The 14,679-nt window shown below is 43.0% G+C and overlaps 1 protein-coding gene across 1 annotated transcript; it reads right to left on the reverse strand.

Moving 5' to 3' along the window:
- Positions 1 to 969: 969 nt before the first annotated feature.
- Positions 970 to 8,914, reverse strand: LOC119805425 (doublesex- and mab-3-related transcription factor C1-like). The gene is made up of 7 exons (XM_038317382.1): positions 8,892 to 8,914; positions 4,142 to 4,293; positions 3,797 to 3,852; positions 3,355 to 3,491; positions 2,346 to 2,406; positions 2,041 to 2,170; positions 970 to 1,082 (listed from the first exon to the last, which is right to left on the reverse strand). Exons 1-7 carry the CDS (start codon positions 8,912 to 8,914, stop codon positions 970 to 972), a joined length of 672 nt encoding a protein of 223 aa, XP_038173310.1.
- Between the last annotated feature and the right edge of the window lie 5,765 nt (positions 8,915 to 14,679).

Consider the following 14,679-nt stretch of genomic DNA (forward strand, 5'->3'; position numbering starts at 1 on the left):
CTAGTGTCTTGTTTACATGATATCTGCATTTAGACCTGCAGCTCTTAAATGTTTCTGGCCTGTTGTAAGGAGCTTCCAATGGCCAATCAATTTCCTTCAGCCTTTCAAATCAGGCAAGACGGGAAATGGTTTGCCATATAACTGCTGCAGAACCCAGAACACTGAATTCATAGGCCAGTCTACCAGGTCATTCTCACTACTAAATTAGGGGCTATGTGTTCCAGATTTCTCCTGGTTTTTCTACCTTATGTATAGTAGAGATAGGGGCATAAAGAGACATACTTGAGAATTTTCCTACAACCAGAGCTAGAATTCTTTCTTGTTTTAATCATGGTCTATGCGCTGAAGATTACTGAATACTACACAATGGTGACTTTGGTAGCAAATAAAGGGGCTGTGCAATTCTGAAAGACATTGTAACTGATATTTGCTCTTTTAAACCTCTTGCTTGATGCTTCAATAGAATAAATTTCTAGATAACAATTTATGTAGTCTCCCTTGATATTTGTCATACACCGCTTAACAAACAACCCATACTTCTTAGTGCCTCATAAAATTATTTATTTTTGGTAACACACAAATCTAGATGCAATGTGAAAAATCCTCATGTTTCCACATACATATGTAAGTACAGTAGTACACAGATAAGTGTGCAATTGCACACAAAGGAAAACACTGGCATTTGATACCACTCAGAACCCCACTGATAGATTGATTGATTATATTAGATTGCACAAAGCATTCTATAAGACACATAAAAAGCCCCCAGCTTCCAAAGAAATAAAGGATGGGGATAAAGAATATAGGAAAGCCAATTAATTGCCCTACATCATAAAAAGGATCTGAAAGCTTATAAAATATCTGAATGCTTAAAAAACATATTAAGCACTTTGGGCAGGAGCAATTTTGCAAGTTCAGAAACAGGAATCAAACAGGCACTGCTCTAGCAAGGCCTCACAGTTTGGGTTCTTAGGTCAAGAGGGACATGCAATACAGATGTCCAGAAGGCAGTGAACCAGAGCTAGCAGGCCGAGGTGGCATTGTGGGGCTGGTCAGCTGCAGTCCCCTCTCTCCAGCAGGACCTGAAGACAGAAAACAAAGACCAGAGTCAGATCACATACATGATACTCTCCTGAGCTCTCTCTTCACCTTTGCTGTGTCTCAAACAATCTCAGATTTTTCAGAGAGACCAGGAATATACCAATCCCCATCAGACCTCCTTATCTCTGGTATTTGCTCTACCATCCCTTAGGTACAACCAGTAATCCCTTATGGTCAAACTGGGATTTCTAGATATGATCCTCACTGAAGAAATTCTCTATCTCCTCAACCCACAGATTTGCTGGCCTAGCCTACATCACCCACTCTGGTAGACCTCAGTGACAATCTCTCTAGTTTCATTAATTGCCTTTTGTTCCAGCATGTCCACCCAGAATGGCTTCCCACCCACAAGCCAATATCCATTGGTGTCTTCGTCTCAGTAGTGCCCAGACTCCACCTCAGCCCACCCAACCATGTAATAGTCCTCTGATCTCAGGAAACCCTTCCTGTTCGGGTTGACCACTGAAATTCACTGGCAAAAATTCAACCTGATAAGGTTGTTCAAGCTCTGTATCTACATGGAAAATGCCTTCAAGTGTCCATCATGATCTTGTTCCATGCCAGACGCTTATCCTCTGTGCATGTTCTACTGGTTCTTCTCAGTCTACAGTGGACTGAGACACAACCATGCATTGGGAACCATTATACCCAGCATTATTCCTTCTACTTGATATACTGCCTCCCCTGAAGTAAGATTTTGCTATCTCAGGGACCTCAGTCTACCTGTTTCTTGATGTCAGGGTACTGGGCAATTTTTATAGAGTAAAACATTTAGTGACCTGAAGATTCACTGAGTAACCCCTAGGCACCATTGCTCAAGTCAGCCTTAGGAACTCGAGTGCTTGGCTCCAAGGTAGTTAAAAACACCAACTCTGGGTTTCTAGATAACTACCAATAGCTCATCTCACAGCTTCCTCTCTGCCAAATATCCCCATATACCTGGTACACCACAGGGCTGGTGACGTGTCTGTGAAGAATTTTTCAGAGCCATCAGAGCTTCAGCAGCCTCCAGAATCTCCTGCCACTCCAAGGTAGCAGAAACTGAAGCCTGGTTGGAGGCACTGGGGCCCTGCAGAAGAAAGGGTGAGAAAATGAAGACTAGGAAAATGTGTGTCCTCTTCTATGATTAGTAACCCTCTAGTACCTGCTTCCTAGATGCCCCCCACTCTGCCCAGTCTACTTGTGTTCACATCTCCTAAACTTATTTCTTCCCATTGTTCTGAATCCCGTGTCTTTGCCAGGACCTGTGAGTGCAGTAGCATAGGGTCAATAGTGGCACAGGGCTGAATCATCAGGCTTGGGCACCTGTAAGAAGAGGAACGGCCAAGGTATTAAAAGTTCTGATGAAGCCTGGTAGTGGTGGCACACATCTTTAATCCCAGGACTTGGGAGGCAGAGGCAGGTGGATCTCGGTGAGTTCAAGGCCAGCCTAGTCTGCAAGAGCTAGTTCTATGACAGTTTCGAAAAGCTACTGAGAAATCGTATCTCAACCACACACACCCCAAAGAAAAGTTCTCATAGAAATATCCTACCAGTAGACAGAGTAGCAGGAATCTGCAGTACTGTGATTTGGGAATCCAAATGATTGCATAGATATTTAATCTTGTGCTTTGGGCAAGCTTTTTCTATTGGCCTACTCATTTTCAGCATCCCATTTAGCTGCATCCCTGAGATAATGGTTTATACTGGCTTTTCCTCCCAGAGCTAGAGTAAAAATGATGATGATGAATCATAGTGTCTATGTTTTAGTCTGAAAGCAGCTAAAAGCAATGTCAGTACCATCCCTTTGAAGTGGCTGCATTTTGCCTCCACTTTACCCAGTTCCTCTGGCCATGAAAGATAATTCAGGTTCACTGTCCTTTGGACAGACACCTAAGGCCCTGTAAAATCTCCTTACAAACTTCCAGATTTCACCAGGACCTTCCTTCTCTATCTGTCAAAAAGTAATAACATTCTCAAACCTTTGAAGACCTACTCTGTGGTAGACCTTGTGTTAGTTCTCTTTTCAATGGTATAGATATAGACTGTGTCCACCAGCATGCTTGCTTGGAAATGGGAACTTGGAAAACTACTTGTGCAGATCCTCTTGGATAGAAAGTGCCAAAGCTGAAAGTGTTCTGACCTTGCTGATTTCTCCTTCCCCTACTCATTTACCTCCTTCTTCCTATTGTCATCCTCCTGCTGCTATCACCCATGGCACTAAACACAAGGCTGGAAATCCCCAAACACAGTACATGTCCTTGTCTTACTTACATGCTCGGCATGGTAGAGAGCCCATGGAGCTCCCCTGAAAGGGAAACCACCAGTTGTTGCCCTGTGGTCTCTGGAGTATATGGCATAGATGTTAGTTCTGGGGGCTGACTCAGCAGCACAGGCCCCCCAGAGCTCTCCTGAAGAGGCAGAGACCAAAGATAAGGATCAGACACCCAGTTGTTCATGGAAAGATAAAGAATGAGAATAGTTTTGGATGAAAATAAGAACACAGAATTCCAAGCTGTGGGAACCTTGAAGACCATCCAATCTTACCTTTTACTCTGATTTGAGAACACTGAGGTCCAGACAGAAGTGATTTTTCCAGTGCCACAAGAGGAGTAGGTCATAGGGTTAGAAATGGAAACTGTCTTCGGGATATAGTAGAAAGGGTCTGGGCAATGACTGATGGGAAAATTCCCCTTGGGCAACAGACTCTTCTTACCTCCTGGGTTGCTGCATCAACCTTGACCTGAAGCTGATGCATAGTGTCCTTTCCAGCTATAAAATAATAGTCACATTTGGGTTGAGACTTCCTCCCCTACCATCCCCTTTCTATAATACTCCACACCTATACTAAAATCTCATGTCATTACTGATCTTTTCTCTTCCCTAATGCCTTGCCAAATCATTCCTTCCTGTAAACACTTTGGCACCTGACAATGATTTTTTTTACACATCAGAGAGTTCTTGCTGAAGGTTACATGGCAAGTCAGTGATGGGACTGGTGACAAAAATACTCATGCTTCCTCCCCAAGTTCAGGGACCCTATCTAGTGAAAGACACTTACTGCAAACTCCTTCTTCCATAGTCAAATTCTTGACATGCATGTGTGCATTAGGGGCAGCCGCCATCATCATCCTTCTCTGTCTCCGAACTAGGCGTCTCTTTACCTGTCTCTTCTTGAAGGCACTCACAACAGACAAGGCCTTGTGTAGTTCCCTAAAACAGGGGGATTTGTAGACCTAATATTAGTTAAATATAGAAGAGGTCTCCCAGACACTATACATAGGTAAAGAAGGCACGATTTTGGCAGTCCTAAGACTTGAAGAGGCAACAATGCTTTTATCCCCTTATTTGGACAAGCAATCTACTGCTGTGTTGGGACTAAGTTGAATCTATCAAGTTTCCCCAGTCCCTGTGACTTGCCTCACTGAAATGCCATACTTTATTCATTGATTCAACACATGCCTCAATCATCACTGGTATTTATTTAATTGTGTTCAATGAACAAAATGCCAAAGCAATCTGACAAGAGCTTTTTTAGAAAGTAAAAGAAAGAACTTCCCTATTTATTTAATGTGTTCAACATTACTTCTATGAATAAAAGATGCCATAGGTAGTATTACTGACCAGTATTCCTCATGAACATAGATGCAAACCTCTCTCATGAACTTTTAGCAGTTTTATTTCAAGGATGTATGAAAAACACCCAACATCAAACATAGCTTACCCTAGAAATGCAAGACAACTTTCATTTAAATACCAATACTAAAGCTTGGTCTAGTGGCATATGAATACATCCCAGCATTCAGAAGGATTCCAACAATGGGATTCCAACAGATTTGAGGTCAGCCTAGGCTACACAATGAATTCCAGGATAGCTTGGCCTAGAGTGAGACCTTGTCTCAAAAAGACCCACCAATGAATTTTACTGTATTAGTGGGATAAAATAAAAGGACAGCAGTTACCAAGATGTGTAACAGAAAAGATATTTAATAACATAAAAGCCCACTCATGATAAATATCAGATTAAAAAGTTGACATTGTAGGAGCACAAGTACATATCCTCAATCCAATAAAATGCATCTACCAAAAAAATTCATTGCAAGAAATATACTTATTGGTGAAAAGGTAAATAATTCTTTTTCATTAACTTTGATAGTATTATTATCTTATAATTTTTATTTAGCATTCAAAATGATGGATGATTCATGACATTTTCACATGGTTAGCACAGTGCTTTACTCATATATCCCTCCATTGCACTTAAGTGCTCATCTTCTACCCAGTCCTCTTCTTACCCCCAAAAAGTTCCTCTTTACTTTCATATTATATACATGCACATGCACACACACACACACACACATACATGTATACACATACAAGTGAATGAAGATTCTATACATGAGAAAAATATATTCATCTTTATTTTCCTTCATTACTCTCTTGTTTCCACCACACTTTAGTTTCTTTTCTTTCCCTAGATGTTGTCTCTTCGGCTTTGATGTATGTATGTCTATATATATGTATACATAATTAGATTGTATGTATGAAAAAACATGTGATATTGAAAAGACAGAATATTCCATCCAAAAAGTCAAAAATGAGCTCTAATGTCTCTCTATACAAATTAAACCATATGCATACATTAAACTTTAAGCCATAGCCGCCACATAGAAACAACAACAACAAAAGAACTCAAAATAAATAAAAAGGCATACAGATTGAAAGGGAGGAAGTAAAAGAATGCCATTTGGTTATATATTTTAGTATATTTTATTAATTCTTTGAGAATTTTATATATGCAAGCAATGTATTTTGATAATATTCTACCTGACTCCTCCCCCAGTTCCTCTCAGACCCATCCCAGCCATGTCCTCTTTTTTGTATGATATTTTTATCAATCTTGTGAGACATCAATACAATGGGTTTTTAAAATATTCAGACCCCATTCCTCCCTTAACTCTTCCTACGTTTGCCATCTACCTTTCCACCCCTCCAATCTCAGTGTCCTCTTTGTTTTTCTTTAATAATCCACCAAGACAAATTTGTGATCCTGAGTGTGGGGCCAACCACAGGAGCATGACTGACTAAGGCCACACTTTAAGAGAAAGTCAATTCTCCCTAACCCCCAAATCTACCAACTGTCCATAACTTTTCAAGGAGGTGTGCAGACTCATGACCCCCTCTCCCAACCATGCTAGATTATTGACTGACTTGATGGTCTACAGCTTATGTGCTATAAGTTCAAAAGTAAGTGATTCTGTGATAAGCAGAAGACACTGTTAGTCCTTGTTTTCCCTGACTTTGAGTCTCATACTATCCTTGCCTTCTCTTTACAAAGTTCCCTGAATCTTGGTGAAGTAGGGGTGGCGTAGAGCAGAGTGGAGAGGTGTAGAGGGAAAGGGGATCATATGATACAGATATCTCATTTACGGCTGGACACTCTACAGTCAATGTTTTCTGCATTTTGTCCAATTATGAACTGTTTAGTTTATTTCATTCCATTAAACAAAAAACACCTCTGGATTATCTTCCTTTAAAAGGTGGATATGGAAACAAGGAATTATATATCTTAGTTAAGGGAGCCATTCTAGGGTTGGCAGAGACTTGACTCTAGAGGGGTTCCCAGGTGTCCAGGAAGACGCCCCCAGCTAGTTCCTTGGGCAGCTGAGGAGAGGGTGCCAGAAATGTCCAGATCCTATTGCCATACTCATGAATATCTTGCATATCACCATAGAACCTTCACCTGGCATTGGATGGAGAAAATGACAGAGTCCCACATAGGAGCACCAGACTGAGCTCTCAAGGTCCTGATGAGGAGCAAAAGGAGGGAGATCATGAGGAAGGAAGCCAGGACCGTGAGGAGTGCGTTTACCCATTGAGACGGTGGGACAGATCTAACGGGAGACCACCAAGTCTAGTTGGAATGGGACTGATGGAACAGGGGACCAAACCGGACTCTCTGAATGTGGCTGATGGTGGAGGAGGACTGAGAAACGAAGAACAATGGCAATGAACATGAACTCTACAGCATGGATGGGCTCACTGTGAGCCTTGTTAGTTTGGTTGCTCACCTTCCTGGACTTAGGGGTAGCTGGGAGGACCTTGGACTTAACATAGTGAAGGGAACCCTGATGGCTCTTTGTCTTTGGAGAGGGGTGGAGTGGGGGTATGTATGCTAGGGCGGGGAGGGAAGGGGGAGGGGAGGAGATGGAAATCTTTCATAAAAAAGTGAGGAAAAAAATAAAAGTGACATATTTGATAATAGAAATACTCAATATTCCTGATGCAGGAGTGTCTTCTGCTTTGTGTTGATTTCATTGGTTAAATAAAGAAACTGCCTCGGCTTTGTTAGGAAAGAAAATTAGGTATTCAAAGTAGACAGAGCAGGATGCTGGGAAGAAAGCAGAGTCAGGCAGACGCCATGAAGCTCTGGCCCAAGATAGACAGGTTAGAATCTTCTCAGTAAGCCATCACCACATGGTATTACACAGATTTATTAGAAATGGGTTAATCAAGATGTGAGAATTAGCCAATAAGAGGCTTGAACTATTGGGCCAGGCAGTGTTTAAATGAAGATGGTTTCTTTGTTATTATTTCCGGGGCTAAGCTAGCAGTGCAGGAGCCGAAAAGGACAAAAAGCAGGCCTTCTTGCCACATCACTACATATTCCAGATAAAAATCATCTCTAAATGTTAGAAATTCTGTACAAAGGATTTGAATAGAAAATTTAGTATGTAAAATCTCCCTAAAATCCAATATATTAGAAATAATTAAGGACATTGTTTCTACAATTTGGAGACCCAAAATTTGGAGACAGTAATTGTATTAGGGAATGGCACAGAAAAATGGATGCCCTGAAGGGGGAAAAAGCAAACAAAATCGATGGCTCAAACAGATTGCAAGACATAACCCAAACTGAATCACGATTCTAAGAGTAAACTGCTAAACTTTAAAACCTACGACATCTACAAGAACATTAAAATAAACAAAATATCTATTAAGAATATTGACATAAGCACAGGAACATTTATTTAGGGAAAACTATTAAAATTTTGCTAAGAGAAAGTAAAATAAAGTATGCTATGCTCACTGTTCACAGCACTCAAAAGACTTCCAATCTCTGTAATCATCAAGAAAAGGAAAAGTTATCACTCAAAGTTCTATAGCAGTGCTTAAAACACAAAAGGGCCAACGACATTTGGAAGGGACAAAGATGGAGAATGCCTGAACCCCAGAATTTCACTATCATGCTCCAACACGGAGGTAAGCACCACAGCATGGAGTCAATTTAGGACAGAACACACACACCAGTGAGATCAGAGGCAGGCCACAGTCAGCACTACAAAGGCTCCACAGTAATTCTATTAGGGAATGGCACAGAAAAATGGATGCCCTGAAGGGGGAAAAAGCAAACAAAATCGATGGCTCAAACAGATTGCAAGACATAACCCAAACTGAATGACGATTCTAAGAGTAAACTGCTAAACTTTAAACCCTACGACCTGACGACTATTCTGAACATTGTACACACTCTCCAGGTCCCCAAATACATTCCATCATTCACCAGAAAGCAACGCTCAGATATGCAGGTTACCTGCACAGAGCAAACGTCTCAGAGAGAAGAAGTAGGGTCCAGGCCTTCAGGCCTCAGAGTGCCATGCCCAGACATTTTTCTGGAATTTTATGAACGGTTTGGACTGTGCACCTAGAGAGCACCATGAGAAAACTCACAGTCCTAACTAAATGGGAGGACCACAGACAGCCCTCGTGAGCACTTTTGTCCATGGAGACCCCACAAACGGGGAACTCACCGTGTACCCGAAGACCTCTGCATTTTCAGTTCAGCGTGCAGAACTTCATTCAGGCTGCTGAGCTGGCCAGAGTGAAGGTGAAATGCAGAGGAAAGAACAGAATGTTCTGGGGGAGGGATGTAGGACTCAGGCCATGCAGCAGAAATGTATCTACTGGTTGAGCACAATGTACTGAACTGAAGCAGGGAGGGACCATGGGCAGGAGCAATAGGGCTTAGGGCCATGGAGGGGCAGGGATTAGGGCTATGCAGGGGACAGGTCTCAGTTCCACAGCCAGCACAGTGGGTACCACAGCAGAACTGTGGATAAATGTCCTGAGTGGGGTGTCACTCTCTAGGAAGATGATATTCTTTCCCTTCTTCCCACCTCCTGAGCAGGTGAGTTTCACATTCACATGCTCTGGAACATCCTCTAGGGGTACTGGGGTTTGGTCAGGCAAGGGCTCCCAACTTCTCCATCCTCATCACCTCAATCAGTAGTGCAGATACATATCACAGTGCCCACATGGGGTAACTGACAGCAGTCATGGGGAACCGCAAACATGAGGTCTCAACTCTCTTCTTCAGACTGTGAGAAACCCACAATAATACTTCCATGAAGGTATTGTCTTTGCTCACAATATGGAGAATTCATCCAATGGCCCAAGAGGAACCAGGAAGGCTGCTCCTCCGAGAAGGCCCTGGAAGGGTCAGTTCAAGAGAGCCCTGGCACGTGTGTCCAATCCTTCAGGTGAGGGCTCTGAGCCAGCCTGCCTCTCACCACTCAAGCTGCAATCACTCCCTCCCTCTCCCCTAGAGAACACCCCAGCCCTCCAATCCATTCCCACAGGGCTTCTGAGGATCCACTTGTCCTCTGATTCCTTCTCAAGAGAGGATACCGGACAATCTGAGGCTGAGTACTCTAGGGTCTGAGACTCGGGGCCATGGCCTTCTGCTGCCCAGGCCCTTGCCCTCCTGAGAATCTTGTTCAGTGCGGTTGAAATAAAGGCCTGCATGCTTTCCAATGTTTAGGCTTCGTTATGTTTTATTCATAGTTAGTACTGACATTAACTTAAGATGTGCTGGGGACGATGTCTTGGTGATGGGGGTGGGATATCTTGGAGGGGAGAGCAAGTGTATTTCTGAGTTTTCCAAGGACATCACGTTCCCCTCTGAGGCAAAGATACTTGCTCCCATCTTTGTTGCAAAGCAGTCTCACTCACAACTGTTTCTTTTTCACAGCTGGCATCTCTGACCCACATACTTCCACATATCCAGAAGGAGCGTCTTGCAGGCCTCTCCCCTTGTAGTCTCTGCAGACTTCATAGCTGAGAAGTCTTGAGCAGAGATTATGGGGGAGGGACGCATACACAAAGAATCTGTGGAGCCTTTAAAAGGGCTTTAGACATTGTGCTCACAAACACTACCCAGGCACCCACAGCTCCTCAGGAGAAGACAGGGGTCAAAAATCAGCCTTGTTTGTCTCTACTACACAAGGTCACTCTCCACGTTATGAGGGTTTCTTGTCTTCCTAGGGAGACCCTGAAAGGTACTGAAACATTTATCCCAGGGCAAGGCTGCAAGTGAGGATGAAACACAACTCATCTTTACCCTTAGGCAGTTTTACCGACTTATAAAATGCATTTTCGCTACAGGAGGACATAAATAGGACACAGAAAAACACAAATACCCCTCCCCTTTCAAATGACAGTCTCCTGTATGCTTCAAACTAATGGAGTGAAAAAATGCTTGACAGGACCAGCTGTGAGAGACCATTGTCCTTCCTTGCTGAGAAGGGTGAGTCCTTCCTTGATGAGAGAAGGAGGGGCTTCTCAGAGACCAGAAACTGTACAGGGAGACAACAGAATTTCGAGTCTCAAGACCCTCTTCTCCACTTCTGTAGGACAGCCAGGGAGGGACCCACAGATAGAGAATAGTTGGCGTTTGTATTAGTTGTGTTTTTCGTTGCTTTCAAAAATAGCTCACAGAAAAAAGTATACTTGAGCTCAAATATTAAAAGGGTATAATCCAGGCTAAAGGGGAATGTGGCAGTGTTCAAAGTGGCAGGATCAGGGAGCCGAGACTCCACAACTGGGAAAAACAGAATGCATGCAGGAGGGGACACTGGCAATTGCTTTTTCATTATTATTCAACCCTGGAACCCTGTCCATGTAACGATGCAGTCCACACTCATGGGAAGTCCTTATCTCCACAGATAAATGTTTCTGGAAACATCCTCCTAGACATGGCCGGAGATGTGTCTCCCAGTTTATTCCAAATCCAGTCCCATCAAAAGTGCTGACTAACCATCACCAAGTAGCTACTCCCAGTGTGATCAACGACTTAGAACTGATCTTTCTGTGGCAGGTCTGATGGGCTGAGCATCATCTCTCCCCACAAGTCCTCTGTCTACTGAATTTGGTCCTGTGATATTGGTTTCCATTAACCCCATACACTTAAAGAAAGTTTGGGAGAAGGGGCCTGTTTCAACCATTGTTTTATGGTCCTGGAATTGATTGAAGACAAACAGAGACTCAAGGCAAGAACTGAACCAGAGGCCATAGAAAAGGCTGCTTGCTACCAAGCTTTTATGGATTTCTCGGGCCGAAGCAGAGGTGGGATAAAGGCAGCTGGACAGATGCAGAAGAAGCCTTCACATCGGCCCCTCCTACCAGACACAGACCCATCTCTTGCCCAACACCTCCCAAGCTGACTCTAACCATGGCCATAGAACTAGCTGCCCACTGCCGACACAGGGTTCACTGGGATATTCAGCACTACATTTTGTTTTCCCAATGATGTACTTCTGCTGGTGATCTCAGCTCTTGCCACAGTCACCTATCATGGTTCCTTTAGTTCAGCAATCCTCAACCTGTGCATCTCGAATCCTTTGGGGTTGCATAGCAAATATTCTACCTACCACATGTGGTATATATATATATATATAATATATATATATAATATATATATATATTATGATTCATAACAGCAGCAAACTTGGAGTTATGAAGTAGAAAATAATTTTATGGTTGGGATCACCACCAAATGAGGAACTGTACTAAGGGATTGCAACAAAATGAAGGTTGAGACACACAGTTCTAAGCATGGTGGTCCTGTGTCCTGCCTCCAATTCTACACAACTACAGAGTCCCGATTTCCCAGGAGAAGATACTTGCCACTGCCCACCCCCAGTCACAAGTGACTCTCTGTACTCTCTCCAAGAACATCCTCTTCTCCTAGCCTGTGAACTAGGGCATGGGCAGTGCAAGTGTTGGCACTTCTTAGGGCTCAGAACTTGTGGAGTTTGAGCCCTGGGTTCTCACAGCTGTGTTGATGTGTGCCCCCCAGCATTCTTAAAAATAAAAAATCTCAAAATAAAAATTATATGCAAGTAGTGTTTCCAAGTATGTGAACCATTGTGACATGACTACCACCATCAAGCCAAATCCCATCAATTACCCTCCAGATTCATCATTACACTTCTGTGGAGAAAGCATTTAAGATCTTCCACCATTCATATTTCCATAGAGCTAGCCCAAACTATTCATTATGAATTTAGAGATCACATTTACAACCTAAAACTATGCATACTTCATGGCAGGATACCAAGGTATAGTATATATTATATACTTAAAATAAAAATAAGTTTGTGCCGTTTGGCTGTCGTTTCCACCACTACCTTCGCATTTTCATCTCTATTCCCCCCCAGGTCACTGGCAACCACTCTTGTATAATTTCCTTCTCTATGGAAAGCAGCTAACAGATTATTTGTGGGTTTTTTTCTTTTTTCTCCCTGTACCCATGTTGTTGTAAACAACAGTCAAACCTTGGAACTGCCAAGATTTCTGTCTCTGTTCAAACAATGTTTTATTTCATGTGTTCATACGTCTGTGTGCATAGATAGGAGGAGTAGTTTTTACAGAGCCTGGGGATTGAATGTAGCCTTTGCACTTGGCAAGTAAATACTCTCTCAATTGGCTAAATCCCCAGTCCATTTTAAAACTGAAGGAAATGCAACTGTATCTCACTAATTTGCACAACATTTGTACTTTAGCTCATTCTGTAGCCCAGGCAAGTCATCAACTTATTATCCTTCTGGCACAGCCTTACAAGTACCTGTAATTGCATGTTTTGCCCCCAGATCCAGCGATATACTTGATGTATTTATCCACTAACAGACATTTAGATTATGTCCCTAGGACGGATCCTGCAGGTCATGCCTCAGTCAGCGTGGGAATTCAGATATTTTAGGAACACTGACTTTAGGGCTTTGGGATATAACCCCAGTACAGGTACAGCTAAAATGGTAGTAGTTCTAACGATAATAATGTCTGGAGACACATGCTCAGTGTTTTCAATAGCTGCTGTACCAATTCACACTTTAACAATCTTGTACAAGGGGTAACTCTGCTCCTTGTTGGCTCTAATTCCCATCTCTGATGGTAAGCCCAGCACAAAAGGTGAGAGGATCTCTCACTGCAAATTTGATTCCCATTCTCCTGATGATTATTGCCAAGCACCTTTGGCCCTATCTGTTGGCCATTTGTACATCTCCTTTCAACAATGTCTACACAGGTCCTCAGTCAATTTTCAAACAGAGATATCTGTAGGTTTCCTTTTCTATTGAGTTCTCTGCCTTTCTTATATTTTAAGATATTTATTGCTCCTTTATGCCTACATGAAGTCCTGATATAATTCACAGAACCTAGAGGGCAGAGAGGAGGAATGTGTGCTGGCTAAATGGTTGCCTTGGGGATAGCACAGCCTTTTCACTTCAGCTGAAATCACACGATACTCCAGCCATCAACACTTGCTGCTGCACTGAAAACTTTATTTAGTGAAACAGGCCTGGAGAGGCAGCGAAGTAACGGTCTAAGTAACAGTCACAGTCAGTGGCAAATCTGGCCCTGGCCCCCATGTCTCTCAAGGATCACACAGCATTCTGTCCATCACTCCTATTCTGGGGCCCCTTCTGTGATGTTCTCTCTCATGGGGTTTGCTGAGAGTCAGACACTTGTGAGGATGTGGGCACAGTAGATCATGCTGTTTCTAACAGTGACTTGGGAGTGGTGGTAATGCTTGGGGACCTTCAATTGCTTGGGCTTCGCTTGGTTGCCTTGAGACTGAGAGTGCTTTTTAGATACATTGTCACTATACCCAGCACTGTAACTGTGATGTTGTAAATGCCTATGACGTCCACAGGCTCATCTGTTTGAATATTTGGTTTCAGTTGGTGGGATCGTTTGTGAAGGATTAGGAGATATGGACTTGGTCGATATCTGTGTCCCTAGGAGTGGGCTTGGAGGTTTCAAAAGTCCACACCACACCATAGGGCCAGCTCTGGCTCTCTCACCATTCTGGTTGTTGACTCAACATGTAAGTTTGTAGCTACTGCTCCAGCACCATGGCTGCCTGCGTGTTATCTTGTACCGGCGTGTACTCACGGAGCTTACCCAATGTTAATGCTGATCCTTGATGGGTTGCAATTGGTTTCCATCCATCAGTATTCAAGATATCCAGGGTCCCTCAGATCCTTTGAAGGTGAGTGACTTCCTGTGGAGATAAGAAAAGAACCCTGCCCCCGAACTATAGGTCTCCTACCATCAGTATGTTCTCCATCCTTGTGAAGGAATTGTTATTTTTCTTTTCCGAGGGGCTTCTCCTCTTCAAACCGAACCTTTATTAACTTTGATGGTATCCACGATTTTTCTTCTCCTGTGGAGATAAGAGCAAAACCCCTTCCCCAACACAGCACATCCCCTGGCTTCCATTGTGAGGTCAACACATCCTTGAAATAAATTGGTTGATTT

This window comes from Arvicola amphibius, chromosome X, assembly GCF_903992535.2.
Source record: "Arvicola amphibius chromosome X, mArvAmp1.2, whole genome shotgun sequence".
Classification (NCBI taxonomy): domain Eukaryota; kingdom Metazoa; phylum Chordata; class Mammalia; order Rodentia; family Cricetidae; genus Arvicola; species Arvicola amphibius.

What these genes read in the sequence shown, in the direction of transcription:
- LOC119805425 (XM_038317382.1), bottom strand. Translation starts at nt 8,914, where the DNA reads ATGCAGAGGTCTTCGGGTACACG. An exon ending in CAGAGGTCTTCGGGTACACG is followed by an intron (nt 4,294 to 8,891) that starts GTGAGTTCCCCG and finishes CCCCTGTTTTAG; the next exon opens with GGAACTACACAAGGCCTTGT. An exon ending in TATGGAAGAAGGAGTTTGCA is followed by an intron (nt 3,853 to 4,141) that starts GTAAGTGTCTTT and finishes ATTATTTTATAG; the next exon opens with CTGGAAAGGACACTATGCAT.